The sequence below is a fragment of the Mesoplodon mirus genome (genome assembly GCF_964341445.2).
Source record: "Mesoplodon mirus genome assembly, chromosome: 4".
Classification (NCBI taxonomy): domain Eukaryota; kingdom Metazoa; phylum Chordata; class Mammalia; order Artiodactyla; family Ziphiidae; genus Mesoplodon; species Mesoplodon mirus.
The window spans coordinates 29,203,352-29,220,043 of record NC_138979.1 but is presented as its reverse complement, the minus strand read 5'-3'; the positions used below and the strand labels follow the sequence as shown (position 1 = coordinate 29,220,043).

The 16,692-nt window shown below is 45.8% G+C and overlaps 1 protein-coding gene across 4 annotated transcripts in view; it reads left to right on the top strand.

The window, feature by feature from the left end:
- The window catches only part of WDR37 (WD repeat domain 37), a 57,521-nt gene that overhangs the window by 25,717 nt on the left and 15,112 nt on the right, over positions 1-16,692 (top strand). For 3 of the 4 annotated variants that reach the window (XM_082617255.1, XM_082617256.1, XM_082617258.1), the window contains 4 exons: positions 2,315-2,359; positions 4,494-4,570; positions 12,768-13,008; positions 14,153-14,294. In XM_082617255.1, the coding sequence (XP_082473381.1) occupies positions 2,315-2,359; positions 4,494-4,570; positions 12,768-13,008; positions 14,153-14,294 (505 nt within the window). The remainder of the gene's footprint in view (positions 1-2,314; positions 2,360-4,493; positions 4,571-12,767; positions 13,009-14,152; positions 14,295-16,692) is intronic. The other variant, XM_082617257.1, reaches the window with a different exon arrangement.

Below are 16,692 nucleotides of genomic sequence, written 5' to 3'. Positions count from 1 at the left end.
TGTGACGTGTGGGCTCAGTAGTTGTGGCATGCAGGCCTAGTTGCTCCATGGCATGTGGGATTTTCCCAGACCAGGGATTGAACCTGTGTCCCCTGCATTGGCAGGCAGATTCTTAACCACTACGCCACCAGGGAAGCCCCTGACTTGTTTTATCATAGCTTTCAGGATTGATATTAAAAGTCTAATAATGCTCTTTTGAATCTTCGTCCTTCGTAGGTAGATGGATATTTGTCTCTTGAAGACTTTAGGATTTTTCTTTTAGGTCTTCTTAAAAAAAACATTGTGTTGGACATTTGGTGGGACTTGGCAGTCTAGAAATGTACCCCCATGTCCACTCAGTCACCTGCAATCACCCCCGTGTCCACTCAGGTGCCATCACCCCTGTGTCCTGTTGGCCCCCTGTGGTCACCCTTGTGTCTGCACCCTGGTGTTTCCCGGGTGCCTCTTCTCACTGTCTTCCGCCTCTGTTGCTATGAGTTTGTGCCTGTTTCTTTCTAGACTTGTCGTGCACTTGGAGGAGTCTGAGGAGAGAGCAGAGCACAGGCTGCTTTGGGCACTGTCTTTGTCATGTTTACGCCCTGCTTCTGCCTTTTCCACCTGGTGGTACTGATTGTGTGACTGAGTTACTGTAACAGGGGGGTGTGGAGCCCTGGGGTTTTTAATCAGCACAGCTCCCTGCAGGTGGGTTGACGTGCCTGGCGCCTGCCTCCTTCCTCTTGGGTCCTCTGAGCAGAGTGTACCCACCTGTGGACTGGCAGAGCTGCCTCCAGAGAGGAGGTGCCGAGGTTTGTGCCCTCTCCCCCTACGCACCCCCAACCCCTGGCATTAGGGAGCCGAGTGGAGCCGGCCAGGTGCGGGCATGTGTCTTGTTAGACACACATGATCTTGGAGCTTGTTATAAGGAACTGTGGTCTCTGGCCCCCTCTCTTCTATTCCTCATGTGGCTGCTGTAATTGACATTAGCTGTGCTGTGAATAAGCTGCTGGTGGGGCTGTGGGTTGGCCCGACCTGCTGACTTTGGGCTTTAAGGCCTCATCGCACCCACACGTACTGGGGTCCCCCCGCCCCACGTCTGTGTAAACAGTACTGAGAATAAACTGGCCCTGCAGCTGGTGGTCGTTGGCGCCCACCATTTGCCGGATTCTTGGCTAAGCACGTTGCCTGTGTTCTTCACTTAAACCTCGTGGTCATCCGTGAGATTACAAATGTTCCTGCTTGCATCACTGATTTGCTGGAGTTCACATAGATACCAGAAAGTAACAGTTGATGGTTGAAATTGGGAGCATTAATACTGTTTGTTAGTAGTGTTTATTTGGGGCATTTTCTATTTAACATTTTTAAGGCAGTCACAGTTTTCACCAGCTCTTCCCACAGTTCTCTCTGGTCTAGTGTTAATGGTAAAAGAGCATCTTCTAGCATTTTTCAGATTCTTAGAAAAGTATCAATCTCATGGCGTACCTGACAGAGTCTTAGTGGAAGAGAGAACTTGCTGAGGTTTGGGAAGCTCCCTGTACATCCTGTGTCTGGGCTGTGGGGGGTGTGGGCTGGCTCTCCAGTGCCTTGGGTCGGCCTGTGTTGGGGTGACCGGGAGCTGCCGACCGAGAACAGTGACCTCCACCCTTCCAGCCTCTCGTCTGCCTGAGGAGAGCTCCTCGGCAGGCAGGCAGGCTCAGGACCGGTCAGTCTCTGGGCAGCATTGTCATGGGGCCGGAGCCTCCCCAGGACACCTCGGGCAGATTCCTCCATCTGGAGAGGAGACTGGGAGGGTATCATAACTGTCCTCATCTGGTCCCGATCCATTCCTATCCGAACCGTCCCTGGGCCATCAGGGGCTTGCCTTCTCTGAGTTCCTGAGTCTTCTGGAACAGAATAGACTGGGTTTTTGGAAGGGTGGGCTTGTGGGCAGCTGGGTAGGCAATAAACAGTGTGCACTACCATAATCTGCCTCTGCTTGTTATAATTATGTTTTCTTTCTTCATCCTGGTTTACTTTTAACTCTAGTTGACTTCCCTATGTATAAAAAATAGATTATTAATATCCTTTTTCTGTGTAGCCTATTCTTGAGCAGTTTGGTAGTTCACATTTAGTTACTTTGTATTGTACCTCTTTTTTTTTTTGGCCACGCCACGTGGCACTACCTCTGTTCTCTTTAACTTACATGTTTATTCATAGTTTAACTGAATTAGGATATTTAATATTGAACTATCATAGTTCCTTTAGTTTTTAATTTGACTTTGCAATACATACTGTAATTATAATAAATATTGACATGTTCTTATTTTAAACCTGTTTCTGTAATATTTTTATTTTGCAGTAAACTCCATTAAATTTCATCCATCAGAACAGTTGGCTCTCACTGGTATGTTGATTTTGGTTTTTTATTTATTGAACGGTTATTGCTGATCTGAAAACAGTTGTCATCATTCCTTTCTCATCAGTAGCATCAGGATTAGCCACGCCTTTCACAGAAGTTAGTCGTTAGTAGACATTTTACAAATTGCATGAGAAATGAATAAAGAAAACTACACTGAGGGGTACTTTTTTCTTAAATGAGTAGTGGATCGCGAATTAGGTGAACTTGACTTGATGTCAGCTTGAACTCGGCCGCGTTCTCCTGGAGGTCTTTTTACGAATCCCATCCCTGCCACCCGCTCTTCCTGCTCGCGGGAATGTGCTCGCTTCTCTGACGCCCTGTCGGCACAGAGATGAGGAATTTAGCAGCCCCGAGTCGGGCTCTCTGCAGGCCCACATCTTTACCCCTTCCCAGGCAGTTCTCCTGGAAAGAGCTGTGGTACCTTGGTTTGTCTTCATTTCACATAGTTTAAAAACACCTTGATTATAGGGACTTCCCTGGTGGCACAGTGGTTAAGAATCTGCCTGCCAATGCAGGGGACACAGGTTTGAGCCCTGGTCTGGGAAGGTCCCATATGCTGGGGAGCAGCTAAGCCCGTGCACCACAGCTACTGAGCCCCGTGTGCTGCAACTACTGAAGCCCATGCACCTAGAGTCCGTGCTCTGCAACAAGAGAAGCCATTGCAATGAGAAGCCCGTACACTGCAACGAAGAGTAGCCCCTGCTCGCCGCAACTAGAGAAAGCCCATGTGCAGCAACGAAGACTCAGTGCCGCCAAAAATAAATAAAATAAATAAATTAAAAAAAAAAGCCCGTGTGCAGCAACGAAGACCCAACGCAGCCAAAAATAAGTAAATAAATTAAAATAAAAATTAAGAAAAAATAAAATGACACCTTATATTGAGTTTTTCCATAAAACTGTCTGACACCTGTGGACCCCCATGGTGTTTTGGGGACACGGATGGTAACCTGAAGGACGAGTGTTTGTCTAGACCAGAGGTCAGCAAGCTTTTCCGTAAAGGACCAGAAGTAACTGTTTTCATCTTGAGGCCACACGGTCTGAGTCACAGCTGCTCAGCTCCGTTGCCACGGAAGCAGCAGAGATGGTGCACGGATGAGGGGATATGGCAGTGGGCAGTGACCCTTGTTTGTGTTTACAGGGTGGGTGGCTGCCTGGATTTGGCCCATGGGCCAGTTCTGCTGACCCCAGGACAGAGGACAGAAGTGGGACTAATCAGTGCTCTTACACTCAAGTCAATCAGGTGGCAGGGTCCTTTTGAGGGTCCAGTTTTAACAGACCTCCCCCACAGAGCTAGTGGATGCCTGAATCAACATCTGGGGAGTAAAGGAGGCCAGGAGTTTAACCTAGTTATGTGGGCCATTTGTTTTGTGGTTGGGAAGACGGAGACCAGTGACAACCAGGCTGGAATGAAGGGGATGAAATCGAGACACGTCAGGAAGCTGCAGTGGGAAATGGAAACAAACTAGTGGCCTGGAGAGTGGAGCGCCAGACAGGGGTTTGGACAGGATGCTGACTCGGAGGGAGATGGGCAGGTCAGGCGCTAAATCCATTCGACGCCACAAGACACATGCCGCCATTTGCTGCCTTGGGGAAGCTGTGCAGCCACGCAGAGAAGGTGGGGTTCAGACGGTGCTCTCGTGGGGGCAGTGGAGGTGGCCCTTTCGCACGTCTGTGGGACTGCCTGTACCCCTCAGCTGCCCTCTGTCTTTCCCAAGTCCAAGCATCGCCTTACGGCCTGGCTGGTGATAGCAAGGTCTCAGTACCAGGGGCTGCATGGCCAGCTGTGGGGTGCATCCAGGTTCAGTGAATGGGAACGTGCCCTTGCGTTACTGTAGTTTTGGGTTTCTGTTTTCTTAGGTTGGCCAGATGGAGAATAAAATCTGAAACTTGTAAATTTTCTCTGAACCTTCACAGCTTTCCACCCTAAGATGAAGGGGGTTATTTTTATAGGTCATCATTATCTTTGTGTACTTTTGCTATTCTCAGTAGCATTACGTAGTCTCAGAGGTAGCTGTTTAAGTATAGTCAGTCACTTGTAATCCCTCAGGTACAGAACTTAGCAGGAGCCTAGCCAGCGCATGTTTGCACCTCGGGTAATTTCCCCTCTTTCTCTCCTCAGCTTCTGGAGATCAGACCGCCCATGTCTGGAGGTACGCGGTTCAGCTGCCCACTCCGCAGCCTGCAGCCGACACTAGTGTAAGCAGCACATTTACTTACCCTGAAAGCACGATATGGGGTATGTTGGTAGGTTCTGGATGCTTGTGAGTTTTAGGATAAACTTATAATTTGTGTTGTGGGCCGAATGTGTGTGTCCCCAAAACTCATAGGTTAGAGTCCTAAACCCCCCATGGGGCTGTATTTGGAGATGGGCCTCTAAGGCAGTCATTAAGGTCAAATAAGGTCACAAGGGTGGGGCCCTTATCCAGTAGGATCAGTGTCTGTAGAAGAGACACCTGAGGGCTCCCTGTACCTTCTTGCACGCACCGAGGAGAGGCCATGTGAGGACACCTGCCAGCCAGGACGTGAGCAGTCACCAGAGTGCCGCCCCCAGCCTGGCTGCCGAGTGGACCAGGGCCGAGTCTCTGTCTATATCCGGGTGTGTTTGCTTTCACTTTCCTTTCCACAAATGTTAAACATTTACATTACTTCTTTAAAATTTTATGGTTAAGTTATACTTCTTAATATTTTATGTATTTGATTTTAGACTTGTCTGTCTTTCATGTGAGATAAATCCTGTACGTCACTGGTGCATGTGATATCATTTTTTTTTTTTTTTTTTTTTTTTTTTTTTTTTTTTTGCTGTACGCGGGCCTCTCACTGCTGTGGCCTCTCCCGTTGCGGAGCACAGGCTCCGGACACACAGGCTCCGCGGCCATGGCTCGCGGGCCCAGCTGCTCCACGGCATGTGGGATCTTCCGGGATCGGGGCACGAACCCGTGTCCCCTGCATCGGCAGGCGGACTCTCAACCACTGCGCCACCAGGGAAGCCCCATGTGATATCATTTTTATGTGGGTAAAGTTTTTTTTTTGTGTGTGCCTGCTTCCTTCTTTTTTTAAAATTTAATTTTATTTATTTTTTTATACAGCAGGTTCTTATTAGTCATCCATTTTATACACATCAGTATATACATGTCAATCCCAATCGCCCAATTCATCACACCACCACCCCCATGCCACTTTCCCCCTTGGTGTTCATACGTTTGTTCTCTACATCTGTGTCTCTATTTCTGCCCTGCAAACCAGTTCATCTGTACCATTTTTATAGGTTCCACATATATGCGTTAATGTACGATATTTGGTTTTCTCTTTCTGACTTACTTCACTCTGTGTGACAGTCTCTAGATTCATCCATATCTCTACAAATGACCCAATTTCGTTCCTTTTTATGGCTGAGTAATATTCCATCTATATATGTACCACATCTTTATCCATTTGTCTGTCAGTGGGCATTTAGGGTTGCTTCCATGACCTGGCTATTGTAAATAGCACAGACATGAACATTGGGGTGCATGTGTCTTTTTTTTTTTTTTTTTTTGCTGTATGCGGGCCTCTCACTGTCGTGGCCTCTCCTGTTGCGGAACACAGGCTCTGGATGCGCAGGCTCAGCGGCCATGGCTCACGGGTCCAGCCGCGCTGCGGCATGTGGGATCTTCCTGGACTGGGGCACGAACCCATGTCCCCTGCATCGGCAGGCGGACTCTCAACCACTGCACCACCAGGGAAGCCCCAACATGTGTCTTTGAATTATGGTTTTCTCTGGATATATGCCTAGTAGTGGGATTGCTGGGTCATATGGTTATTCTGTTTTTAGTTTTTTAAGGAACCTCCATACTGTTCTCCATAGTGGCTGTATCAGTTTACATTCCCACCAACAGTACAAGAGGGTTCCCTTTTCTCCACACCCTCTCCAGCATTTGTTGTTTGTAGATTTTCTGATGATGCCCATTCTAACTGGTGTGAGGTGTTACCTCACTGTAGTTTTGATTTGTATTTCTCTAATAATGAGTGATGTTGAGCATCTTTTCATGTGCTTCTTGGCCGTCTGTATGTCCTCTTTGGAGAAATGTCTATTTAGGTCTTCTGCCCATTTTTTGATTGGGTTGTTTGTTTTTTTAATATTGAGCTACATGAGCTGTTTATATATATTAGAGATTAATCCTTTGTTGATACGTTTGCAAATAGTTTTTCCCATTCTCATGGTTGTCTTTTCGTCTTGTTTGTAGTTTCCTTTGCTTTGCAAAAGCTTTTAAGTTTCATTAGGTCCCATTTGTTTATTTTTGTTTTTATTTCCATTACTCTAGGAGGTAGATCCAAAAAGATCTTGCTGTGATTTATGTCAAAGAATGTTTTTCCTATGTTTTCCTCTAAGAGTTTTATAGTGTGCGGTCTTACATTTAGGTCTCTAATCCATTTTGAGTTTATTTTTGTGTATGGGTTAGGGAGTGTTTAATTTCATTCTTTTACATGTAGCTGTCCAGTTTTCCAAGCACCGCTTATTTAAAAGACTGTCTTTTCTCCATTGTATATCCTTGCCTCCTTTTTTATAGATTAGTTGACCATAGGTGTGTGGGTTTATCTCTGGGCTTTCTATTCTGTGCCATTGTACTATATTTCTGTTTTTGTGCCAGTACTATACTGTCTTGATTACTGTAGCTTTGTAGTATAGCGTGAAGTCCACGAGCCTGATTCCTCCAGCTTCGTTTTTCTTTCTCAAGATACCTTTGGCTATTCAGGGTCTTTTATGTTTCCATACAGATTGTGAAATTTTTTGTTCTAGTTCTGTGAAAAATGCCTCTGGTAGTTTGATAGGGATTGCATTGAATCTGTAAACTGCTTTGAGTAGTATAGTCATTTTCACAATGTTGATTCTTCCAATCCAAGAACTTGGTATATCTCTCCATCTATTTATCATCTTTAATTTCTTTCATCAGTGTGTTATAATTTTCTGCATACAGGTCTTTTGTCTCCTTAGGTATATTTATTCCTAAATATTCTTTTTGTTGCTGTGGTAAACGGGAGTGTTTCCTTAATTTCACTTTCAGATTTTTCATCATTAGTGTATAGGAATGCAAGAGATTTCTGTGCATTAATTTTGTATCCTGCTACTTTACCAAATTCATTGATTAGCTCTAGCAGTTTTCTGGTAGCATCTTTAGGATTCTCTATGTATAGTATCATGTCATCTGCAAACAGTGGCAGCTTTACTTCTTTTCTGATTTGGATTCCTTTTATTTCTTTTTCTTCTCTAACTGCTGTGGCTAAAACTTCCAAAACTATGTTGAATAATAGTGGTGAGAGTGGGCAGCCTTGTCTTGTTCCTGATCTTAGAGGAAATGGTTTCAGTTTTTCACCATTGAGGATGATGTTGGCTGTGGGTTTGTCATATATGGCCTTTATTATGTTGAGGTAAGTTCCCTCTATGCCTACTTTCTGGAGGGTTTTTTATTCTAAATGGGTGTTGAATTTTGTCAAAAGCTCTCTGCATCTATTGAGATGATCATATGGTTTTTCTCCTTCAGTTTGTTAATGTGTATCACATTGATTGATTTGTGTATATTGAAGAATCCTTGCATTCTTGGGATAAACCCCACTTGATCACGGTGTATGATCTTTTTAATGTGCTGTTGGATTCTGTTTGCCAGTATTTTGTTGAGGATATTTGCATCTATATTCATCAGTGATATTGGTCTGTTGTTTACTTTTTTGTGACATCTTTGTCTGGTTTTGATATCAGGGTGATGGTGGCCTCGTAGAGTTTGAGAGTGTTCCTCCCTCTGCTATATTTTGGAAGAGTTTGAGAAGGATGGATGTTAGCTCTTCTCTAAATGTTTGATAGAATTTGCCTGTGAAGCCATCTGGTTCTGGGCTTTTGTTTATTGGAAGATTTTTATTCACAGTACAGTTTCAATTTCAGTGCTTGTGATTGATCTGTTCATATTTTCTGTTTTTTCCTGGTTCAGTCTCGGAAGATTGTGCATTTCTAAGAATTTGTCCATTTCTTCCAGATTGTCCATTTTATTGGCATAGAGTGGCTTGTAGTAATCTCTCATGATCCTTTGTATTTCTGCAGTGTCAGTTGTTCCTTCTCCTTTTTCATTTGTAGTTCTATTGATTTGAGTCTTCTCCCTGTTTTCCTTGATGAGTCTGGCTAATGGTTTATCAATTTTGATTATCTTCTCAAAGAACCAGCTTTTAGTTTTATTGATCTTTGCTATCATTTCCTTCATTTCTTTTTCATTTATTTCTGATCTGATCTTTATGATTTCTGTCCTTCTGCTAACTTTGGCTTTTGTTTGTTCTTCTTTCTCTAGTTCCTTTAGGTGTAAGCTTAGATTGTTTATTTTAGATTTTTCTTGTTTCATGAGGTAGGCTTGTATAGCTATAAACCTCCCTCTTAGAACTGCTTTTGCTGCATCCCATAGGTTTTGGATTGTCATGTTTTCATTGTCATTTATCTCTAGGTATTTTCTGATTTCCTCTTTGATTTCTTCAGTGATCTCTTGGTTATTTAGTAACGTTTAGCCTCCATGTGTTTGTGTTTTTTACGTTTTTTTTTCCCTGTAACTGATTTCTAATCTCATAGCATTGTGGTCAGAAAAGATGCTTGATATGATTTCAATTTTCTTAAATTTACTGAGGCTTGATTTGTGACCCAAGATGTGATCTATCCTGGAGAATGTTCCGTGCGCACTTGAGAAGAAAGTGTCATCTGCTGTTTTTGGATGGAATGTCCTATTAATATCAATTAAATCTATCTCATCTATTGTGTCATTTAAAGCTTGTGTTTCCTTTCCTTGTTAATTTTCTGTTTGGATGATCTGTCCATTGGTGTAAGTGAGGTGTTAAGGTCCCCCACTATTATTGTGTTACTGTCGATTTCCTCTTTTATAGCTCTTAGCAGTTGCCTTATGTATTGAGGTGCTCCTATGTTGGGTGCATATATATTTATAATTGTTACATCTTCTTCTTGGATTGATCCCTTGATCATTATGTAGTGTCCTTCCTTGTCTCTTGTAACATTCTTTATTTTAAAGTCTATTTTATCTGATATGAGTATTGCTACTCCAGCTTTCTTTTGATTTCCATTTGCATGGAATATCTCTTTCCATCCCCTCACTTTCAGTCTGAATGTGTCCCTAGGTCTGAAGTGGGTCTCTCTTAGACAGCATATATATGGGTCTTGTTTTTGTATCCATTCAGCAAGCCTGTGTCTTTTGGTTGGAGTATTTAATTCATTCACATTTAAGGTAATTATCGATATGTATGTTCCTATGACCATTTTCTTAATTGTTTTTGTAGATCCTTTTCTTCTCTTGTGTTTCCCACTTAGAGAAGTTCCTTTAGCATTTGTTGTAGAGCTGGTTTGGTGGTGCTGAATTCTCTTAGCTTTTGCTTGTCTGTAAAAGTTTTGATTTCTCCATCGAATCTGAATGAGATCCTTGCCAGGTAGAGTAACCTTAGTTGTAGGTTCTTCCCTTTCATCACTTTAAGTATATCATGCCACTCCCTTCTGGCTTGTAGAGTTTCTGCTGAGAAATCAGCTGTTAACCTTATGGGAGTTCCCTTGTATGTTATTTGTCATTTTTCCCTTGCTGCTTTCAATAATTTTTCTTTGTCTTTAATTGCCAATTTGATTACTGTGTGTTTCAGCGTGTTTCTCCTTGGGTTTATCCTGTATGGGACTCTCTGCACTTCCTGGACTTGGGTGGATATTTCCTTTCCCATGTTAGGGAAGTTTTCTACTATAATCTCTTCAAATATTTTCTCTGGTCCTTTCTCTCTCTCTTCTCCTTCTGGGACCCCTATGATGCGAATGTTGTTGGCGTTTAATGTTGTCCCAGAGGTCTCTTAGGCTCTCTTCATTTCTTTTCATTGTTTTTTCTTTATTCTGTTCCACAGCAGTGAATTCCACGATTCTGTCTTCCAGGTCACTTATCCGTTCTTCTGCCTCAGTTATTCTGCTATTGATTCCTTCTAGTATATTTTTCATTTCAGTTATTGCGTTGTTCATCTCTGTTTGTTCTTTAATTCTTCTAGATCTTTGTTAAACATTTCTTGCATCTTCTCTATCTTTGCCTCCATTCTTTTTCCGAGGTCCTGGATCATCTTCACTATCATTATTCTGAATTCTTTTTCTGAAGGTTGCCCATCTCCACTTCATTTAGTTGTTTTTCTGGGGTTTTATCTTGTTCCTTCATCTGGTACATAGCCCTCTGTCTTTTCAACTTGTCTATCTTTCTGTGAATGTCTCACGTGGGTAAAGTTTTAATGTTCATAACAAAAGAGGTTGCATGTTGAGAAGAATGAATCCACAGGTTTAAACCACAAGCCACTCGGTTACATGCTTGTTTGTCCTGTAGGATACAGATGCACCTTCTTTGGTTAATCACGCAGGGTCTTAGTTATCCTTTTTGGTGACTTGATCTTCCTAGTTTCTGTTGAGGGCGGCTCTTTGCTGTAGAGTCTACAAACGCTCAGCCCTTCCCTGTGCTGCTCCAGCGGGGGTGGGGGGAGTTTCACCAGGCAGAGGGTGCTGAGTGATTTCATGTAGTCGAGCAAACGTTAGGTTTCCATTTACGTTTTGGCTGTAATTGTTAGAGGATGATAGTAATCTTCCAGTTTTCATATCTCTGCCTGTGAATATTCCTTTACTTTTTCTCTTTTTAAACCGTTTAAATGTTGTTCTATTTAGAGATGGGTTAAGTAATGAGTTCCAGTAATGAGTAGGAATGAGTTTTCTTAGGTAAGTGGTCTTAACAATTCATTTTTAATTCAGTGTATTGTGTATTTAATTTTAACACAGATTTTTCCCTCGTGGAATTTCCAAACTGTCATGTGCTGTGCTTAATGCACGCGTTCACTCAAGAAACAGCACTGGGGGAGGACAGGGCAGAGGTGAGCATGAAGACTGATGCTCAGAAAGTTCAGAAAATGAGTTTACATTGTATGGATTTCTTTTTCCAAATAAAATTTAAAAAGCACCAATTTTGTCAGAGGGAATATTACATATAATACTTACATTAAAAAACCTAATAGTTTATTTAGAATGTAAGGTTGACTTTATTTTCTTTAGGATTTTGTTTGCGTTGGATATAGGGACTTTTCTTGCTTGAAAGTTGCTGCCTCAGGGCTTGGAGGTTCCCTGGGGGCCCCAGCTTGAATTTGAGATGCACCTGAGGTGTGGTCGGTGCCGGGACCACTCTGCGGTCTGCCACGAAAGGAAGAGCAGGTGGCGCTCCCTCATTGCTGCCCAGCCCGAGCCTTGTGCTTGGATGGGCAGCACTGGTTTTCTTAAGCTTTGCTGGCCAGTCTCGGCTCAGGTTACATCCCTCTACTGTGTGTGTATACATGATATACATCTGTGTGCTGTGTGTGTCCATGTGTGTGTATGCACGACATGTATTTCCATACCTGACATCTGCTCCCATACCCATGTGTGTGCACTCGTGCCCACTTGTGTGTTTGTCCCCCCGCTGGCCCATATGCTCTGTTAGGCGGGGCCCCAGGCCTGCATCACCTCCTGCACGAGTTCCACATGGACATGCCAGGCAGCGGCCATCTCCCCTTCTCTGCTGTGTGACCAGCATGTGGTCTGGCACCGTGTAAGCACCTGATAAATATTTGTTGAATGAATACACCGTATTTTCTTAAAGACCTGAAGCCTAGGGTGACTATTAGGTTTTTTTTTTTTTTTTTTTTTTTTTTGTGGTACGCGGGCCTCTCACTGTTGTGGCCTCTCCCGTTGCGGAGCGCAGGCTCCGCGGCCATAGCTCACGGGCCCAGCCGCTCCACGGCATGTGGGATCTTCCCGGAGTGGGGCACGAACCCGTGTCCCCTGCATCGGCGGGCGGACTCTCAACCACTGCGCCACCAGGGAAGCCCAGGTTTTTTGTTTTATCCTTAGCTTTTGACAAAAGATTATTGATAATGTAGGAAAATAAAGTGAACTCTCATGTCTATTCACATAGCAATAGAATTCTAAACGTGTTTTAAATAGACTTCTGAGAACTGAATGTTCCTTTTTTTATTGTGACAAATTATTGATTTTCAATTGTGTTTAGTTTTGTGACATTTCTCCTAATCTGTGGTGAAAACTTAAAATGTTGAAAATCATTTTATTTTCCCCTTTTATTGGTTAGTGGAAATGAACTGTAGCTCATTTGATGTTGTAGCTACCTCGTTTTTTCTTCTTATGGTTGACCCAGGGTTTTAGCCAAGTAGGAGATGGTGAAGTTGATACACAGTCACTGAGCACCACTTAGTACCAGACACCCACTGGTGTTGGTCGTAACGGTGGTTAAGTCCTAGAAGGACAGACAGTAACAGTGCGATTGTGCAGCTGTGTCTGGCAGGCTCAGGATTCCCAGGGAACCGCCTCTCTGCTCTCCCCCAGCAGCAGCTCTGTGGCGAGGACGAGGTGGAGTGCTCCGACAAGGATGAGCCCGATGCAGACGCGGACGCATCCAGCGACTGTCCCACCATCCGGGCGCCACTGACATCACTTAAGAGCCACCAGGGAGTGGTCATAGCCGCCGACTGGCTGGTCGGGGGCAAGCAGGCGGTGACGGCCTCGTGGGACAGAACGGCGAACCTGTATGACGTGGAGACGTCGGAACTTGTTCACTCCCTGACAGGTGTGCAGGCACTGCACTCCCGGTTGTGTGCAGGCGACGTCTCGTCTAGAAGGACTCTTGGTTCTCTTGGTGCAGCTGTGATTTTCAGAGCTCCTTTATGATTAATAGAGCTGTTGGCAGTTAAATTTATCTTATCTTCGGAGGGGTTAATTGCATCTAGATACATGTAGTATCTAGATATTTAAATGTGGTTGTTGTATTAGTTTTCTTTTGCTTTATAACAAACTTCCACACACTTAATGTCTTAAAATAACATGAATTTATCACATTGCGCTCCTGGGTCAGGAGTTCTGGGCACATGCTCGCTGACCCTCTGGTTCTCAGGGTGTCACGGGTGGAGTGAAGGTGTTGGTGGGGGCTGTGCTCTCACCTGAGACCTGGGGTCCTCTTACTGCTGTTGGGAGGATTCCTTTTCTTGTGGCCCGTGACTGAGATCCGTTTTCCTGCCTGTTGTCAGCTAGGGGCAGTTCTCAGCATCCAGAGGCTGCCCTCAGTCCCCCGTGGCCACTCCAGAGGCGTCTCACCATGTGCTGTTGGCTTTCTTCCAGACCAGCAGGAGAGCATCTCTGCCGGGACCCTTTAAAAGGGTCCACCTGGCTAGCCCATCCAGGACAATCTTTCTTTTGATTAACTCAAAGCCATGTGATTTGGGGGCCTTAGTTATATCTGCAAAATCTGTTTTGCTTTATAATGTACCGAGATTACCAGAGCATTTGCAGGTTCTTCCCAAACACAGGGCAGGAATCCTGCAGGGTGTGTACCAGGGTTGGCATCTCTGGGCTGTCTCAGAGCTCTGCCCATCACAGGCCTTTGTGCATGTTTATCGGTGAGTGCCTTTCCTCATTGAGTGATAAAGGTTGTGTTCTCCCGAGCGCTCCACCTGTGTATTATTAGAGGTTATTCTGCAAGTGCGGAATTTGGAACTGTACTTATTTACACACTTGGCCTGTTGGAGATCTGCCTGACCTTCCAGCCATCGGGGTCAGGAGTGTCCCACCCACACTTGTGCTGCTCTTCCAAATGCATGAGGGGAAGGGACATGGGTCCTACCTCAACCCCACACACCATTCCCGCGACTCCTCTTACCGGCAGCACAGCAGGGGCCTGCCTCCCTGTGACCGTCTGCCCTTCGTCTCTGTCGCAGGGCACGATCAGGAGCTGACGCACTGCTGCACACACCCGACCCAGCGGCTGGTGGTGACCTCCTCCCGCGACACGACTTTCCGTCTGTGGGACTTCAGGGACCCTTCCATCCACTCCGTGAATGTTTTCCAGGGCCATACGGAGTGAGTCTCAGTTGCTTAGATGTCTCTTTTTAACTATTCGAGAAAGAAGTTCTGCAGGTAGACGTTAAGAGTCCGTTCTTATTTTAATTTTCAGTGTTAATTTCCAACTCCACCGTTTTTCAGAATGGCTACTCTTTCCCAAAACACTTAGCTCCATTTTGGAAGATTTCACTGATGTCCCCTCCTGAAACTGGTGGTGGGCAGGAGGTGGGGGAGGGCCAGGAAACGCTCGGGTCGTGGCGTGAACATCAGAGCGGTTCCCTGCCCTTCCTCGTCCTCGCGCTGGGCTCGTTCTTGTCTAGTCTTGACATCATGCATTTTGCAGGGCTGTTCCGGGAGAGTCCCCACGTCCCACCCTCTGCCTGGTGGGCAGAGCTGCATGCCGACAGCTCGCCCCCTACACGCTTGTTCTCACCCCGTGTGACCTTCCCACTGAGTGATGCCTAGCCTCCCAGCTCCTCGGCCTGCAGTCTGGCCCTCTCCCGGCAGCCCTGTGTAGCCCCCGCTGGCACTCCTGTCACCCGCAGCTCCCGACCATGTCCTGTCACCTGCTCCTGCTGTCCCGCAGGGTCCCTCCTGTACAGCAGCGCGTCCGTAAAGGCCAGATCACGGCCATATCAGCAAACGCTTCTTGACAGATGAACCTGCTTGTCGGCTGCTCCAGTCCGATTTCCTGTCTTTGTCATACAGTCCTGTAAACGAATCCATTTTCTGTGTTTAATGTTAGGTACTAAATTTTAGATTTAATATTCAAAATTAATAAATGTTCAAAAGGAAGCCAGGACAGTGTTCTTCCGGAAGCTCGAGGTCAAGAGGTTGGTGTGTGCAGCCCCAGCACCTGCCCAGCCGAGTGTGGGCTTCAGTGGGAAGGCCCTCGTCTGCCGGAGGGGCATGCTCCTGCTAGGGGGACCCTGGGCTCCCCCAAGTCCCTACCTCCTGGGGCCGGTCCTGTTTGTGGAGGGGGGACCCTGCTGGGGTGCCTAGGGGCCCAGGAGCAGCTGCTCTTCCCTGCTTTTCAGGCAAGTCACTTAGGGCCCAGGGAGCAGAAGGGACCGTTTGGTCACAGTGCACTGGACGAGCCAGGACTCTGCCCGCACAGCCCTACTCCTTAGTCCACACGTCTTTTTTCCAAGTTTCTCATTTTAAAAGTTTAAGCATAACATAAAAGTTGAAAGAATAGTCAGCAAATCCCAATTACCCTTCTCCTAGGATCACCCATTTTTATTTCTCCACATTTGCCTCTGTCTCTGCAGACACATGTGCAAAGGGCTGGATGTACAGCAAGCACTCATACTTTCTTTGGTTGAGCCTGTGTCTTTGAGAATAAGGACATTCTCTAAACATCATGGTATCGTTTCCACCTGAGAAAAATAAAAAACATCCTGTGACAGCTTCTGACATCCAGCTTATGTTCACATTTATCTCTGTTGTCCTCAGAGAATCTTTTATGTTTTTTTAAGGTTTAATTGAGATTCATTCGTTACATTTAGATACTATGTTCCTTGGTCTCTTTTAATCTGGGGCAGTTCCACCCATTTTGTTATCGTTATTTTTTGTGACGTCGAGTTTGTGTGTGGAATGCAAGCCAGTCTCTTGTGGAACGTGCACCCTCTGCATTTCTTCTGCGGCTTCCTTTCTGCCGGAAGTCTCATAGCCACTGCTGTGTGTGCCCCATCCCACCCATCATTGCATGACTGGGGATGCTGGCCTGGACCACAGGTAGTGTCTGCCAGGTGTCCCCGCGACCGTGAGGGTTGACATGTTGAGGTGTGTCTTGTTTCTCAGCGACCTTCCACCCAGTGAAAGGTCTGATGTCATCAAGGGTCCTTGCCTGAATCAGTTATTCCTTCGAGAGTTGGGAAAGGATGGTTTTGCTGATTCTGTCCTTTCTTCTGCCTGTATAGCTGGCACTTTATTCATTGGCATGGTTGAGAGTTAGTGGAGCCTCGCGGACCCTCCTACTTGAGAGAGATGGGCCTTTGTGGCCGAGAGTATGAGCGATGCTCAGGCTGTGCCAGATTCACCGCTGAGCGCCCCGTGGCTCCTTTTCCACGAGACCCTCACTTGGTCAACTCGCCGCCCTGGCCCGGCAGCCGTCTGTCCAGACTTGCCCTGTGCCGTCCGCCCCAGTCTCCTCACTGAGCTGGCCCTGCTGGTGGTCCTGGACCGAGCAGAATCTGGCCGGAGATCCAGGGCGGGTGGAGGAGTCTTGCGTGGAGGGCAGGCAGTCCGTTTTGTGGCGCACAGGCCTCTGCCCTGCTCGCTTGAGCCGCCTCTGCCGCACGGGGTAGGGTAGGCCTGCGGGGGCAGAATCCAGGAGGCTCCCTTGGTGAGTGCGGAGCACGGTGAGGATTCGGTGAGTCCTGACGGCCTCCTTCCCGTCCGTGGGTAAACCAAA